Consider the following 13,579-nt stretch of genomic DNA (forward strand, 5'->3'; position numbering starts at 1 on the left):
ATAGCATTTTTAGCGTATGGTCCCAAAGTGCCTTTCCCTTATACAGACAGTCCATAGGTTATGAACGAGTTCCATTTCCTAACTCTGTCATTAAGTCGAATTTGCGGGCAAGTCGGAAAAATAATTATACATCACATAATAACAACTGACCCTGGGGATCCCAAGATGATGTCAAAAAGTCCACGCCCCCAGGGACACCCCGACCAGTCTGGCCCTCCTGAATACGGTGCCCACCCAGGTTACATGTGGCTGCACCGGAATTTTTCCAGTTTTATAAAGATAAAGATAATCTTTATTGTCATTGTCACTTGGACAACGAAATTGAAAATTTATGTAGCTACACCCTCACAGCTGATTCAAATTTTTCTTATCAGTGGAGTCTAATTTAATTCATCTTGCATTTAGATGCGAGATCTTCCTGATTCTTTTGGGGTTTGAGCATTTCCCTAGTTCTCTGTTTTGCTAGCCTGCCTGCCCGTTTTCTGACCACGCTCATTGTCTTCAGACCATGAGACCTGTCTTGCCAGATTAGGCACATCGCCTGACTTTCACCCGTCTACCGACTCCCGATTCTGTCTCGCCGTCCTATCGCCTGGCGCTCATCAACTTATCCGTACTTCGACCATGGCTTCATTTGTGATTTGGATCCTGTTTTAGTTTCACTGGTTTGGACTTTGCTTTGGGAACTGTTATCTTGACCTGTATCAGCAAAAGTGCCCTCCTTATCCAGTCATCTTCCCTGACAAACAATACTTATTTTCAGTAATAATAAAATTAACTACATACAGTACTGTACTGTACCGTACCTCGAGCCGACACACCGCTAAAACCAAGCAATGTTTTCAGGAGTGTCACAAAGAAGTGTATGCGTTCCTTAGTACAAACTATATTATTTAATCTGTATTTTTGATATAATAGACTTCATGGCATTCTGTTTGTAAGTGCAAGTTGTCCGTAAATTGGACATTCTTAACCCAGCTACTGCCTGTATTTAGCATGGTGATAAATACACTCAGCGACAAAAAAAGTTGAACACCGAGAAGTAATGGTCCGATTTGGATGTAATTTGGTACACGTGCAAGCCAGTGATGGGTATTTAAATGATTCGATTTGCAGGGGGCTGGCACATCTAGTCACCAGACACAGAGGATGCCCAGTAGCCACATTAGACACTATTACCAGCACTTGATGGAGTTTGATAGGGGTCGCATTGTGGGTTTGCATGAGGCCGGATGGTCGTATCGTGCAGTTGCCCGGCATGTGGGGTATGCAGATGTCACAGTTGCCCGACGTTGGAACCAATGGCCACATGAGGGAATCCAGACACGTCGTGAAGGTTCCAGTCGCCCAAGACAGACCACGCCAATGGAGAATCTAACAGAACCTTTACAGAAGCTTTACAGAACCTCAGGACATCTGTGCCTGCCATCCAGACGTAGGTACTGCACTTTATACAACACCCCATGTCATCCCGTACTGCGTCTCGATGACTGGCATCAGCCATACTACAAGTTCACCGTCCCATACATAGGCTGCCGTTAACACCAGCAGCGAGACGGCTGCGTTTGGAGTGGTGCCGTAACCAGGAGATATGGACTGATGACGAGTGGCGTCGTACCATGTACAGTGATGGATCTCGGTTCTGCATTACCACAGATGACTGTCGTGTGCGTATGGCGGTACCGCGGGAAGAGGCCCAATCCTGCCAATGTTATGGAGAGAAACACCGGCGTTACTCCTGGCATCATGGTGTGGGGAGACATATGGTATGACTTCAGGTCATCTCTGGTAGTGATTCAGGGGACCCTGACGGCACAGCGCTACGTCAGTGACTTCCTGTGTCCGCTTGACTTACCCCTCCTGAGACAGCACCCTGGTACAGTCTTTCAACAAGACAACACCCATCCACACATGGCACGTGTGTCTATGGACTGTCTGCATCATGCTGAGGTCCTCCTGTAGCCAGCCAGGTCCCCCGATCTTTCCCCAATCAAACATGTGTGGCATCAGCTCAGACGTCAACTCAGACCTAGTGCCAATCTGGAGGATCTCGAGGGCCAGTTACAACAGCTGTGGGCGACTTGCCACAGGAGAGGATACAATGGCTGTATCCTCCCTTCCGCATTGTATCACTGCATGTATCCGGGCCCGGGGGGATGCCATTCCCTCCTGACATGGGACCAGCAGTATGCCCATACTGCCAACTCTGTTGTCCATTTGATCTGATAATATAATCATTGCGATACAGTTACATGACCTTTCATCACGTGCAAATTCATTTCATTTCCACCACTCTGTCTGGATGCTTAACTTTTTTTGTCACTGAGTATATTAAGCTGGCACCCCATCGAGGGTGTACCCCAGTTTGTCCCCTATTATCTCAGGGATATGCTCCTAAAACTATTATTTTTATTCTTAGTAGACTACTGGTCTTGACCTTTGACTGGCATAACTACCAGAAGTCATGCATTTCAGTTGGCATTCAGCCCAAAGTTTGTATCACTGCAACTTAACAAGCTGCTTTAACGCCTAATTAGGTTTCCAGTGCTGAATCCAAATCGGTTCAGTTTTCACAGCATTTGAGTCATGCTGAGTAGCTTTCAGGAGTAGCAGCCCTCCCACAGCTCCTGACGCTACCTGTTCATAGACCACGCAGGCTAGAGGAACAGGCTGAATCTGACCAAAGCTCATGATTGTAATTTTGTTTATAAAAAGAAATTATTAAATATTAGCCTACCTGTTACATATGGCTAAGACTGTGTGTGACTGGACTAAATTAGAGGGCAGTAGTTACTCACTATTTATAATCAGGTCCTAAACGTCTGAGTAGAACATGCCACCTGCTTTAATAATCCATGCCTGAGTTGATAATGAATTACTGCTGGACAAAAAAGCACTCCATATTCTAAAACATCATATTCCTCGTTATTTATTCATTATACATAAACTGTCAGACATTTGTGTAATATCTGGTCCAGCTGGGTTGCATATTATTCACCCATTTGATGCCTTTTATTTCCTATTCCTGGGCTGCTCTTAATAATAATGACAGAGAATGCAGAGGACACTTCAAGGTGTCTGCTATGGCTGTGACAGGGGGGCTGGGTGAACAAGAGCTTGTTAAAACGCTCTCATTGCACCTATGGCTTTAATGCTGTTTAGTGTACAACAGGCAATGAAGATTTTTAATGTACTATGGCTTTAAGTCGCTTTCAGTCACCCCTCCCCCTGAGTGTTTATAACCTGAGGAAAAGTTATCTCCCTATACCACACCATAAGAAGGCCGAATATCCATATATTTTCTCTGCTGTGTTGCTTTGTTGAAAAAAAAAAACATCAGCCTGCATAAAAACCGCGACTACTTGTTCAGATAAACAGGAACAAGGCAGCGTCAAAGCTCAACCATCATTCACCAGTCAAATTTTTCATTATGGCTATGCTACGTATGCTAAGTATTGCAGATTAGCTGTCAGATGCGATAAAATCTGCCTTTCTGCTTCAAGGCATGCACATAAAATTGCGTGGTTCAACTCACGCCCCGTTACACCTGCCTCTAGATCACGCCAGGCATGTTTTTACCTATTGCCAATGCCTGATGCCAATGCTGAATGCCAACCACATACTTCCTAATGTGCATTCATTTGCTTGAAAGCAGAAATACTTACCGTGCCACTATTTCCTTCATCATCACTGACACCCTAATGGCCAGGAAAAAAAGACTTTAGCTGACTTAGGTAATAACAATTGACTTCCATTACAGTAGTATCTAGCACAGTAGGATTTAACAACATATAAACCATTCAATATTCAATTATAAATTTATTCAAGCTGCTCACTCGAGTGTTAAAACTTTTTTAAATGTAAGAATACAGCTAGAGTTTTAAATGCATACAGAGTGCACTGGTATCCATTGGCACAAGATATGCCCACACTCCCACCTCTTCTTCAAATCCCTCTGGTTCCTCTTCGTCCTCCAACTCAAGAAAGCCAAGAAACCAAAAATCTCACATCAAAACTGTTGTTTGATGATGCAGTGAAACCCTGCTGCAAAGGTTCCTCCAGTGCAGGTGATGGCACTGGCACTGATTAATCATACACACTGGCTGAGCTGGGGAGGCGGGCACAGTGTGAGGCAAAGTGCCATTATGTTTTACAAAAACACTCTAATTAAACAACAGCTATTGCAAGCAAGAATTCTTATTCTACCCACATAGTACTACACTACAACTTCTCTACTCTAAGGTTAATCTCAAGCCTAAAGGCTTTACTGAATTCCCAGCCCACCCCGAACATACAAACATTTGACTATAGCAAAACTGCTGAGCTATAATAGGAATAAATATGTCTCATAGCAAGATATTCTCTGTACGATATCTGAGAGCATTCTCAAAATATTTGGGTGCATATTTGGACAGGGATTTATTCTTTAAAACTCTGTGATTATGAGGACAGTGCTAAAGACTCCAATGTGTGCATTTCCGCTATATACCTGCCCCTACCACCTCTGCAGTGAACTGTCAGGGAAGGCAAATCAGGCATAAACAAAGATTTAACGAATCTGAATTCAAAACATCCCCTTGGCTCCTATTCAATATCAGTACACTCCATGATATGTAAAAAACAGAAGACAATTTCAATTTTGAAAATAGAAATTTACAAAAATAAATAAATAAACCAAAAACAAATACAAAACCTATTACTCATGTAATCCCAAACAAACCCAGAGGTACGCTGCTCCAGTGGGGACTCTGACTGCATATAAGGCCATATTTCACCAGCCAGCTCAGTCATATAGCTACCACAGACTTGACACCGTACCTCAAATAAGGTTCCCTTCCCCTCTAGATAAGAGCTTCTCAGTTATTTTTCTGAGTGGCTCATTATTTTCAATGAGGAAGAGTGTCAAATGGAGTAAATGTAAGGGAATGTTGAATGTGAGGCTTGCATTATAATGTCGAGCTTCTGGATGAGGATATACTACAGCTGGTTCCATTCAGGCTCCCCTTGGGGAAAAAAGTTGTCTTAATTACATTTAAATGAAGATTCTTTGACTCACAAGCCTTGCTGTAAAAAGTATTCTTGATTCTATACCATACTACTTCCTAAATGCTCCACAATACTTTCATTAATGATACATTTTCAAATTCAGTCCTATGATAAATTCTCAGCAATTTTGTTCCTGAAACTCCTAAACGTCTAAGAAATGTACACCAACAAGTACATCCAAAATCAGTATATGTACAGTATACAATGCATATGCAAAGCCTGAAATTCCCAAACCACAAGGAATGGGACATCAAGTATTATTAGCAGGGTTCTATTGAATTAATATCAGAATGCATTCACTGATAAGACTAAGGGCTCTGGCTAAGGGCGTCTACCAAATACTGTAAATTTAAATGTAAATGTACATGTAAGGGTCTTCCTGGAGTGATTAAATCAAAGTGCTTTTATAAGTAACCACATCATAAGTAACAAAACTTAACAACCACAAACTGAATTTGCTGTATTTTATATATTTCCACATAGTCTGGACAAATGATTAAAACTGATGTTAAAAATTGTATAAATAAGCAAAGCCTAGAAGGACTGTTATCATTCAGCAGTAACAGTGCATTGCAGGTGTTTGCTCACCTGTTTGCCACCCATACTTTCAAACATCTTCTCCAGCAGGACTCGCAGCTGCTGGACGTTGTTCATAAGAATGCAGGGCTGTAAAGTAAAAGTGACAGCAGTGAGTTTTTAAATCCCATCAAATTTCACCATTTTCACAACTTTTCTGCTCAGAGATTCAGGACTTACAATCTTCTCCTTTTCACAGTAGGAGGGGAAGCTCTTGGTGAGGACTTCACAATATTGTAGCAGCACTTTACTTATGGTCTTTAAGGTAGAAAAAAACGTTATAAAGGACACTTCCATATTATACTAAATACTATTGGTAAGAACCTAATATCATTATACATCTTAACCTAGGTGACACTTATAGTTAACGACGCGATGACAGTCAATGCAATTGCAGACATAACCAACAATAATTCTTTGCGATATCCAGTAGATCCGCTTTACAAAATTAATTATGAACTAATGGACCCACATTGAAAAATAAATTGAAAATACACTTTCCTTGAAGTTTAATACCTATGTGGAGCCATTTAACAGTGTCACAGATGTCTTTATTATTGCTTATTGTTATTCAATGAGAACAATTCAATTTCCTGTAATGCTAATGTGAAAGCCATTATCGCTTTTCATCAAATTGTCCTTTCTGCAGTTAGGATTTTACGTAACTAATCTGCAAGCTCTGCTGGAACAATGGGACCAGTAGCTGACAGTGCTGGTGAAATCACCAACTCTTTGAAGGTGAGAGATATACTTACCCTGGAGAAATGTCTGTTATAGTGCGCCACAACTGTGGCATCTGGACAGTCTAATTTTTTTATAATTTCAAAGCTCTGATTGAGCTGCGTGAAAATGTCCACCACAGAACAGGAGAACAAAGCATGCTCTGAAGTCTTCTGGAACTGACAGGGGTGGTACAAGACATAAAAAAAGACAAGGAATGCAAAAAGCAATGAAATGTGTGATACTTGACCGAAATCACCATTCATAATAAGTTCTAATAATGTCAGAACAGAAGTATTTCTCTTCACAAACACAATAAGAACAATCAGAACTAAATCAGTGCTTTCAGCATTCAGAATAGTAGTTTTCATGAGGTCACTTACTCCCTCCCTCTTGTCCCTCTCTAGAGCCCCACGCATAAAATCCATGGACACATCTTCATTCTCGGCCAGCCACTGCAACACAAAGGGCAAGAACCACCTGCAGAGAGAAGAAGAGGAGAAGAAGAAAAAACACACGAAAGACTTGTGCAGCTGAACCAGTGACAGAAAATTCAGCATTTTATCCCGATGTAACATCAAAGGCAGAAAGCAGAATGGTAGGATGCTAGACCTGAAATGTTTCTCATTCACTGGTGGAAAAACAGAAATTAACTGATTGCAGGTGAGTGGAGAGGATTATTTTCCCAGGGTACACCTCACCCTCTGAATACCCATATCTCCCTCCTGGGGCAGACTGGCAACAAAAAGAGTATATATTTATACAGTATATCATATAAAAAGCAGACCAGGAATTTGCAGATAACTTGGGGGGGGGGCTTGTTATGTATTCATGATTGCAATCAACCAGTCGGCCACAAATAAAATAAAGCATTATCCATTAATTAATTTCCTGTGATTGATCTGGAAACACAGCAAGACTGATATACAGGTTGGCCACCCCTGGTTTGCAGGCTAAACAATGCTGGGTTGTGAGGAAGACTGGCCCCCACAAAACTGGCCCACCGTGAAAATTCCCGAAGTTCCTGATGGCCAGTCCATGGCGGTGGCCCCTCCAATCCTCACATATGACACATCCATTCAAGATTTCTTTTTATACCAACATTAATATTATTTATATATGCATGCAAATTCGAAAACCAATCGATATAATATATTGGAATTTTGTTTGAAAAGAATAATATGGGTGGAAAAATGAGAGAGAGGAGAATAGATTCTAATAATACAGGAGAAAAAGAGATTTGGAGTGGGAGAGAAAGGCTGTCCCTTAGGCATGACAATCGGTGTGTTGGGAAGGTGACGCAGAGATAGTAGAAGCACGATCCAAACTCCCACATATTACCCTGAATCAGAGGGTGACAGGTCAGATATTGTGAGCGCGGTGACGGTACGCTGGTCACTCACGATGGGTAATCTGGGACAATGCCTTGGAAAGCTGACAGGCCTTTCACGTACTCGTTGTACAGCCACTTCACCTTGAAGTGCAGGTTCATGTAGTCAGCACTTTTGCACAGCTTGTGTTTTTCATGCTCTGTAGACGGAAACAAAAGATCCTCTCTCACTTCTGCTCGTATCTTATTTCCTTGATTAGGTTGTAGCATTCATAAGAACGCAGATACCGCTATATCGAAGAAGGAAACAGCAGGAGCAATACAGGGACTACAAAATGTTCTTCAGCTACCCTCTACAGCTTGTCACTTGCAGAATCTTTTGTGTTGTTTGGTGTTTCCATGGTGACTGATCACCAGCCCTGTGCCTAAAGGTAACCCAGAAGAGGACGTGAGAATATCTGGTATTAGGCTAAAAAAATATATATATATATGAGAGGAGAGAGCCTTTTGCTTCCATCTTACTGATATGTCAGGCTTCTAGACATTATGTTCCATAAAAGCCAGTAAATTTGAAAGAAGCAAAGGGTTCCAGCCAGATCAAAATGGTTTTTGCAGTTCTCACAGGCTGCTTTTGGCGATAACAAAAACCTTGGGACTTAGGCTGATTGTTTTACACTAAGCATATATCTAGACCTGTAACTGAGAGGGAATTAACAGCTTGAGGAAATGAGCTGTGAAGGCAATGCATAATAATCAATGTTCTTGGTAAATCACTTGCAATGATTGACATTAGATGAGAGTATTCAGTCAGTGACACCCACAGAGATAAATCCCGAGATTCTGCTTACGTGTATGCAGTTGGTTTGTGAAATTCACATTGGGGAAGTACAAACTAAACGAAATAACACCTAACTGCAAAGCACAAGCCCAGCTCCAAGAGCATCTCTGTGCTGTTTGCCATCACCTCTTTCACTATTCTGTCCCACCTAAAATCCTAAGAGACTGACATTCCTGTCCACAGTGCCCCAAGAAAGGTTTTGTTCAGTTAGAACTTGTATCACATATGGCACATACAACAACAGAATACAAAATGTTACATTTGCACAGTTAACAAAAATATTTCAGATCTTCCAGATGATATTTCTATGTAAATGTGGATCTTTGAAGTATCTAGCCATATGCCCTGGAATCTCCACCAGGATGGCATGCCTGGTCCATCCTGGGATAAGCTGCAAGCTGTCTGTGACATTGCATTATATAAGCAGCTATAGATAATGGATGGATGGTGGGTGGGACACACAAGGACAGTAAATACACACACGATTCTCTTACCAGCATAAAATTCTTGTTTACGTATGCGGAATGTGGCTGGGGCTAGAACACACACATCAACGGAGAAACAAAAAAAGACATCGACAAAGCAAATGGAAGTGAGAAAAAAAGGCAACACAACTTATGATGGGACAAGTAAAATGAAAATCAGAACAGAAAAAAACAACAATGCAGTAAGAAAATAAACCAAAATGGATTCAGCAGACTGTTTAATAGTGCTGATAATGATCTATTAAAGATGGCTACATGTATAACATCACTTCTGGAGTGGGATTTCCAGTATAGTTTGTTTCATAACGTGGTATAATACAGCATTTCTCAATATTTCAATCACTAACAACTATTTTATGTTACGTAGTAGTGTAATTACTGGCTTTGAGTTTTCCTAACCCTTTCTAGATTATAGTCACATTGATTCTAGTCTATTTAGATTTGGTGTATTTGGGTATCACTGTTCATTGCTTGTGTACATTGCTGTAAATCTCCGCTCACCTTTTTCTTTTCAACTCTCCTGGTGCGTGTTGATGGGTCACTTACGGAGTTATGTGTAGTGTAGTGTCTTTTTTTCACACTTTCATTTTGTTTGGTGTAGGACATGTAGATGTTGGTCTGTGTTGGTTGTTTTGGCAAAATATCCATCCAATACTGCTTGTCAGCCTCTCATGCCAAGCATGACTAACCTCTTTATATATACCTATATACATATATACACATATACATATATATATATATATATATACATACATACACATACCTACCCATACAAGCATTTTTTCAGGAATCGACTGTAGACATGGAGCTGTAATACTTATAATAATCCCAGATTAGTGTTATGATGCTGGAAGCACAGCTTCTCAGCATTTTCAGTGACAGATCTTCTTTTCTCAGTGTTTTGTATGATTTAGAGACCTTGCTGATGCTTTGTCGGCAGGTTTTCCCGGGTTACCAATAAATTTGTGAAACTTAATATATAAGCAATTGAACCCTGATGATGACCACACTAATTACATTACAGCTATTAATACATACCTACTATAAATTGTAGTTATTAACCTATCTACAAATGGATTGCACTGTCCTCAGCTATATGGGATTTTTTTTACAATAACTAACACCTTACCGTTTTTTCCATGGTAACGGTCAATGCTATCCAGAACTGAAAAACAACAGGCAAAATGACAGAAATATCTGAATCTCGACAAAAAAAATGAAGAGTGTGGACATGGACAGTCTGTACAAGGGTAAATATATAACAGCCATGAAGAATTCTGGAAGATTTCCAGTGCGATATGAAGGGGTTCATATGACTTTTTACCAAAACCTGCACAGAAATATTCATGGTTCTCTAAGTATACACACCGAAGCACTTGCGGTTTCTTCCACCTAGCAGAATAATATGAAATTGATTCAACAGTTTGTGTGGATGGTTGGTGACCCTGCATGGGCCCTTGGCTGTCTGCATCTGCAGCAAATTCAGAGGCACAGCAAAACACATCACTGAACATAGGACCTCACCTTCCATGGCATACTTCATGTCCTGGGCAAACAGTGTCCATAAAACCTCTGCACTGACTTTCCCAACGTTTAGTTCCTGGGGAAACCTGGAGCAGAAAGACCAGTATAAGTGAGAAGTGACTGCACAACTTCAAACAGCAGAATGCTGAATGAAAGTGCACTGACTGATTGAGCACTGGAGTATAGGTGTTCCTGTCCTCTTCAATGATGGACACGATCAAGGTTATGAGTTTTGGCCAGAAGTCCAGGTTCTTGATGCTGGGGCCCTGCTCTTCTACTGTTTCTTCTTCTTTCTTCTGGAAACATATTTATGAAACATTTTCCATGTAAAAACAGGACCCAAAAACAGTCAGACCTGTTACTGACATATAAGTATGTGGGTAGTTCCATTCCTCTTCCATAACCCATGATGCAAAGCAGGATGACAGCAAAGGGCAGATGGCAAAGGACACCCTGGGATGTCAGTCAATAATAGGGTCCACACACACACACACACACACACACACACACACACACAGGATACCACAGAAATCCCGCACGTACAAGGGAAGAATATGGAAACTGGACTTTAAATCAAATCTTCAGCCTGAAGCAGTGAAGTCATAGTTCTGCCTGCTGAGCCACTTTGCCATATAACAGGCACATTTAATTGCATTTTTATTCAATCCCTTTGCACTGTAAACATGTCGCTCCATTGTAAATGAGGGTTACCCTCAATGTATTTCCAAGTAAAAATAAAGGTTGAAATGAAATAAAAAAGATTAGACAGATTTTGAAACGTTGTAAAAATTCAATGGCCTTGACAAGAACAAGCAGACACATTCTACAGCAATGGATCTATAGATACATGGTGGCATAGTGAAAAAAGCGGGAGGCTGTAACTGGTCGGCGATATCGTAAGTTATACACAGTTAAACACAGTTGAGTGAAGAGAGATACTGACTAAAGACATAACTGCAATGGTACTCACAGGGTCTATTGGGGTCTGATACTCGCGACTGTAGAGTTCTTGGCAGTTATTGAAGATGTACTCATAGGTGGAGTTAAGGCAAGCTTTTACACAGTCCTTTACCACCTGTCCAGCCCGTGGTGGGCTTTGAAGCTCAAGCACCTAATTAGACAGAATGAACAGCACTTCTGATCTTAACAGTAGTAGAACACACACACACACACACACACATTATAGATAAAGATACAAGCATTGTAGAGACAAACATAGCAAACAGAGTTCATTATCAGTCATCTTAGTCATCATAGTTGCTGCTTTACACTCGGACGTGACACGGACCTTTAGCCTAAAGAAGGCTATGCTGGTCAGAAGATCTACTGTGGACTTCAGATCTTTCAGGCGTTCCTTACTGCTAACAGGGAAATTATTCTGTTGGAGGAAAAAATTATTTAAAGCAAACAGTATTTTTTTGTGTTACCAAACAAAAAACCAGGCCAGGCACATTTGATAATAAGCTCACTAAACATACATTTATTACAATAACCCATTATATTTATTAATATTTTAATATAGATTTGTTTTTTGCTTGGTAGACAACCTTCTCATCAAATGCTTCTTTTGATTGCCCATTAAAGGGGATTCAGGCAATCAATATCGTTATGAGCATCAGTGCTTTACTCACACGGTATGATGAGAGGTCAATACGAAGAGAATTGTGCAGCTGATCCAGAAGCTTGACAAACCGTTCTTTCTGTCAATAAATAAGGACAGAAATAAAATGCAGGGAGGATGATAAACAGGCAGTGAGCTTGAGGTATGGGTCCCTGGCCCTCATGGTACAGCCTTTTTGCAACTGATGGCAAACAATTATGGCTGAAAAACGGCCTTCAACTCAGAAAACAAACTGCATAACCAGCAGTGTTATATGCTATGTACATACGAAGCTTGGACTTAAATAACCACCCCCCCTCACTTCCCTTTACAGCTACTCTCACTAATTTTACATGATAAACCACTGGAATGTATTAATTGCCAGCTGTAATGTTTTTAAGTCAGAAAATACTGTGCCCTTCAATGAACAGATATAGCTAGAGGTTATAATGAGATTCCCATAAAACTTGCTAAATGAACTACTTTTGTATAGGTTTGGAACCTATAGGTTAGGAACAAAACATAACAAAAAAAATCAAGAGAATAGGTGAGTTATCTAATCATATTTGGTTACTACATAATTGAAACATTGAGTGGGTACAACAACCCCTCTAAACACATCCATGGCTGAAGCAAGCCAATTGCTTTTTTTACCCAATTATATGAAGTGTATTTCCAGTGGTCTTGACCAGAAGTAAGAGGACATACCCCAAAGTTGGAAGCAGCAAATCGGTCACAGGCTGATACATTGGTGGGGGCTGTGGGGTGGGCATAGAAGGCATTTATGTTGGCCAGCAGTGTGCTCATCACTGCAGGCACACCGGATAGCATGTACTTGGATGATAAGCAAGCATAATGTCTGTGGAAAGCAAGGACGAAAAGGGTGCTGTTAAAGCACCTCGCCTTAACAGATTCATCCATTGACTTATAAATGCATTAATACATGATAAATGCTGGATTGACCTGGCAATACAAGTAATACATACTTCATTTTGAAAAATCAAGGTAAAAGCCGGGTATTTAGAAACAAAGGTGAAATAGATGAAAATATGATGAACCATTAGACTCAAAAAACAGCATTTGGGGTCCTAGTCCCAGATGTCGTAGATTAGGGGCCACCAACATGGTGCCCGCGGGGACCACGATGCCCCCAAGGACCACATGAGTTGCCCGCGGACCTGTTCTAAAAATAGCACAACTCACCAGTGAGCAGCATCTAAAATTTAATTTTATACTGTTGCTATTCTTCTTTAATCACATTTGCATTTATATAGTCTATAATGTCTGGCTTGGAGATTTTTTGGACGTCTGTGGAACATGCAAGACAGGTGCAGGACTGAATATTGCACGTTCTGAAGACGTCATAAGAGCTTAAACCTTTCATTCTGGCTTCTCAGGGGATGCATTGTCAATGTTCAAAAAGACATTTAAAAGACCTACTTCGGACGTAACTTTGTTCA

The 13,579-nt window shown here is 40.8% G+C and overlaps 1 protein-coding gene across 5 annotated transcripts in view; it reads right to left on the reverse strand.

Annotated features, from left to right (window-relative positions):
• LOC111850305 (protein unc-13 homolog B-like) overlaps nucleotides 1-13,579 on the reverse strand; it is a 51,202-nt gene that overhangs the window by 15,253 nt on the left and 22,370 nt on the right. For 2 of the 5 annotated variants that reach the window (XM_072708856.1, XM_072708855.1), the window contains exons 13-26: nucleotides 12,828-12,978; nucleotides 12,151-12,219; nucleotides 11,808-11,897; nucleotides 11,490-11,630; nucleotides 10,685-10,815; nucleotides 10,520-10,605; nucleotides 10,125-10,160; nucleotides 9,005-9,046; nucleotides 7,746-7,872; nucleotides 6,726-6,822; nucleotides 6,378-6,521; nucleotides 5,803-5,880; nucleotides 5,635-5,712; nucleotides 3,666-3,698 (exon numbers count right to left, since the gene is read on the reverse strand). In XM_072708856.1, the coding sequence (XP_072564957.1) occupies nucleotides 3,666-3,698; nucleotides 5,635-5,712; nucleotides 5,803-5,880; nucleotides 6,378-6,521; nucleotides 6,726-6,822; nucleotides 7,746-7,872; nucleotides 9,005-9,046; nucleotides 10,125-10,160; nucleotides 10,520-10,605; nucleotides 10,685-10,815; nucleotides 11,490-11,630; nucleotides 11,808-11,897; nucleotides 12,151-12,219; nucleotides 12,828-12,978 (1,303 nt within the window). The remainder of the gene's footprint in view (nucleotides 1-3,665; nucleotides 3,699-5,634; nucleotides 5,713-5,802; nucleotides 5,881-6,377; nucleotides 6,522-6,725; nucleotides 6,823-7,745; nucleotides 7,873-9,004; nucleotides 9,047-10,124; nucleotides 10,161-10,519; nucleotides 10,606-10,684; nucleotides 10,816-11,489; nucleotides 11,631-11,807; nucleotides 11,898-12,150; nucleotides 12,220-12,827; nucleotides 12,979-13,579) is intronic. The other 3 variants (XM_072708857.1, XM_072708858.1, XM_023824048.2) reach the window with 3 other exon arrangements.

The sequence above is a fragment of the Paramormyrops kingsleyae genome, chromosome 2 (genome assembly GCF_048594095.1).
Source record: "Paramormyrops kingsleyae isolate MSU_618 chromosome 2, PKINGS_0.4, whole genome shotgun sequence".
Taxonomy (NCBI): domain Eukaryota; kingdom Metazoa; phylum Chordata; class Actinopteri; order Osteoglossiformes; family Mormyridae; genus Paramormyrops; species Paramormyrops kingsleyae.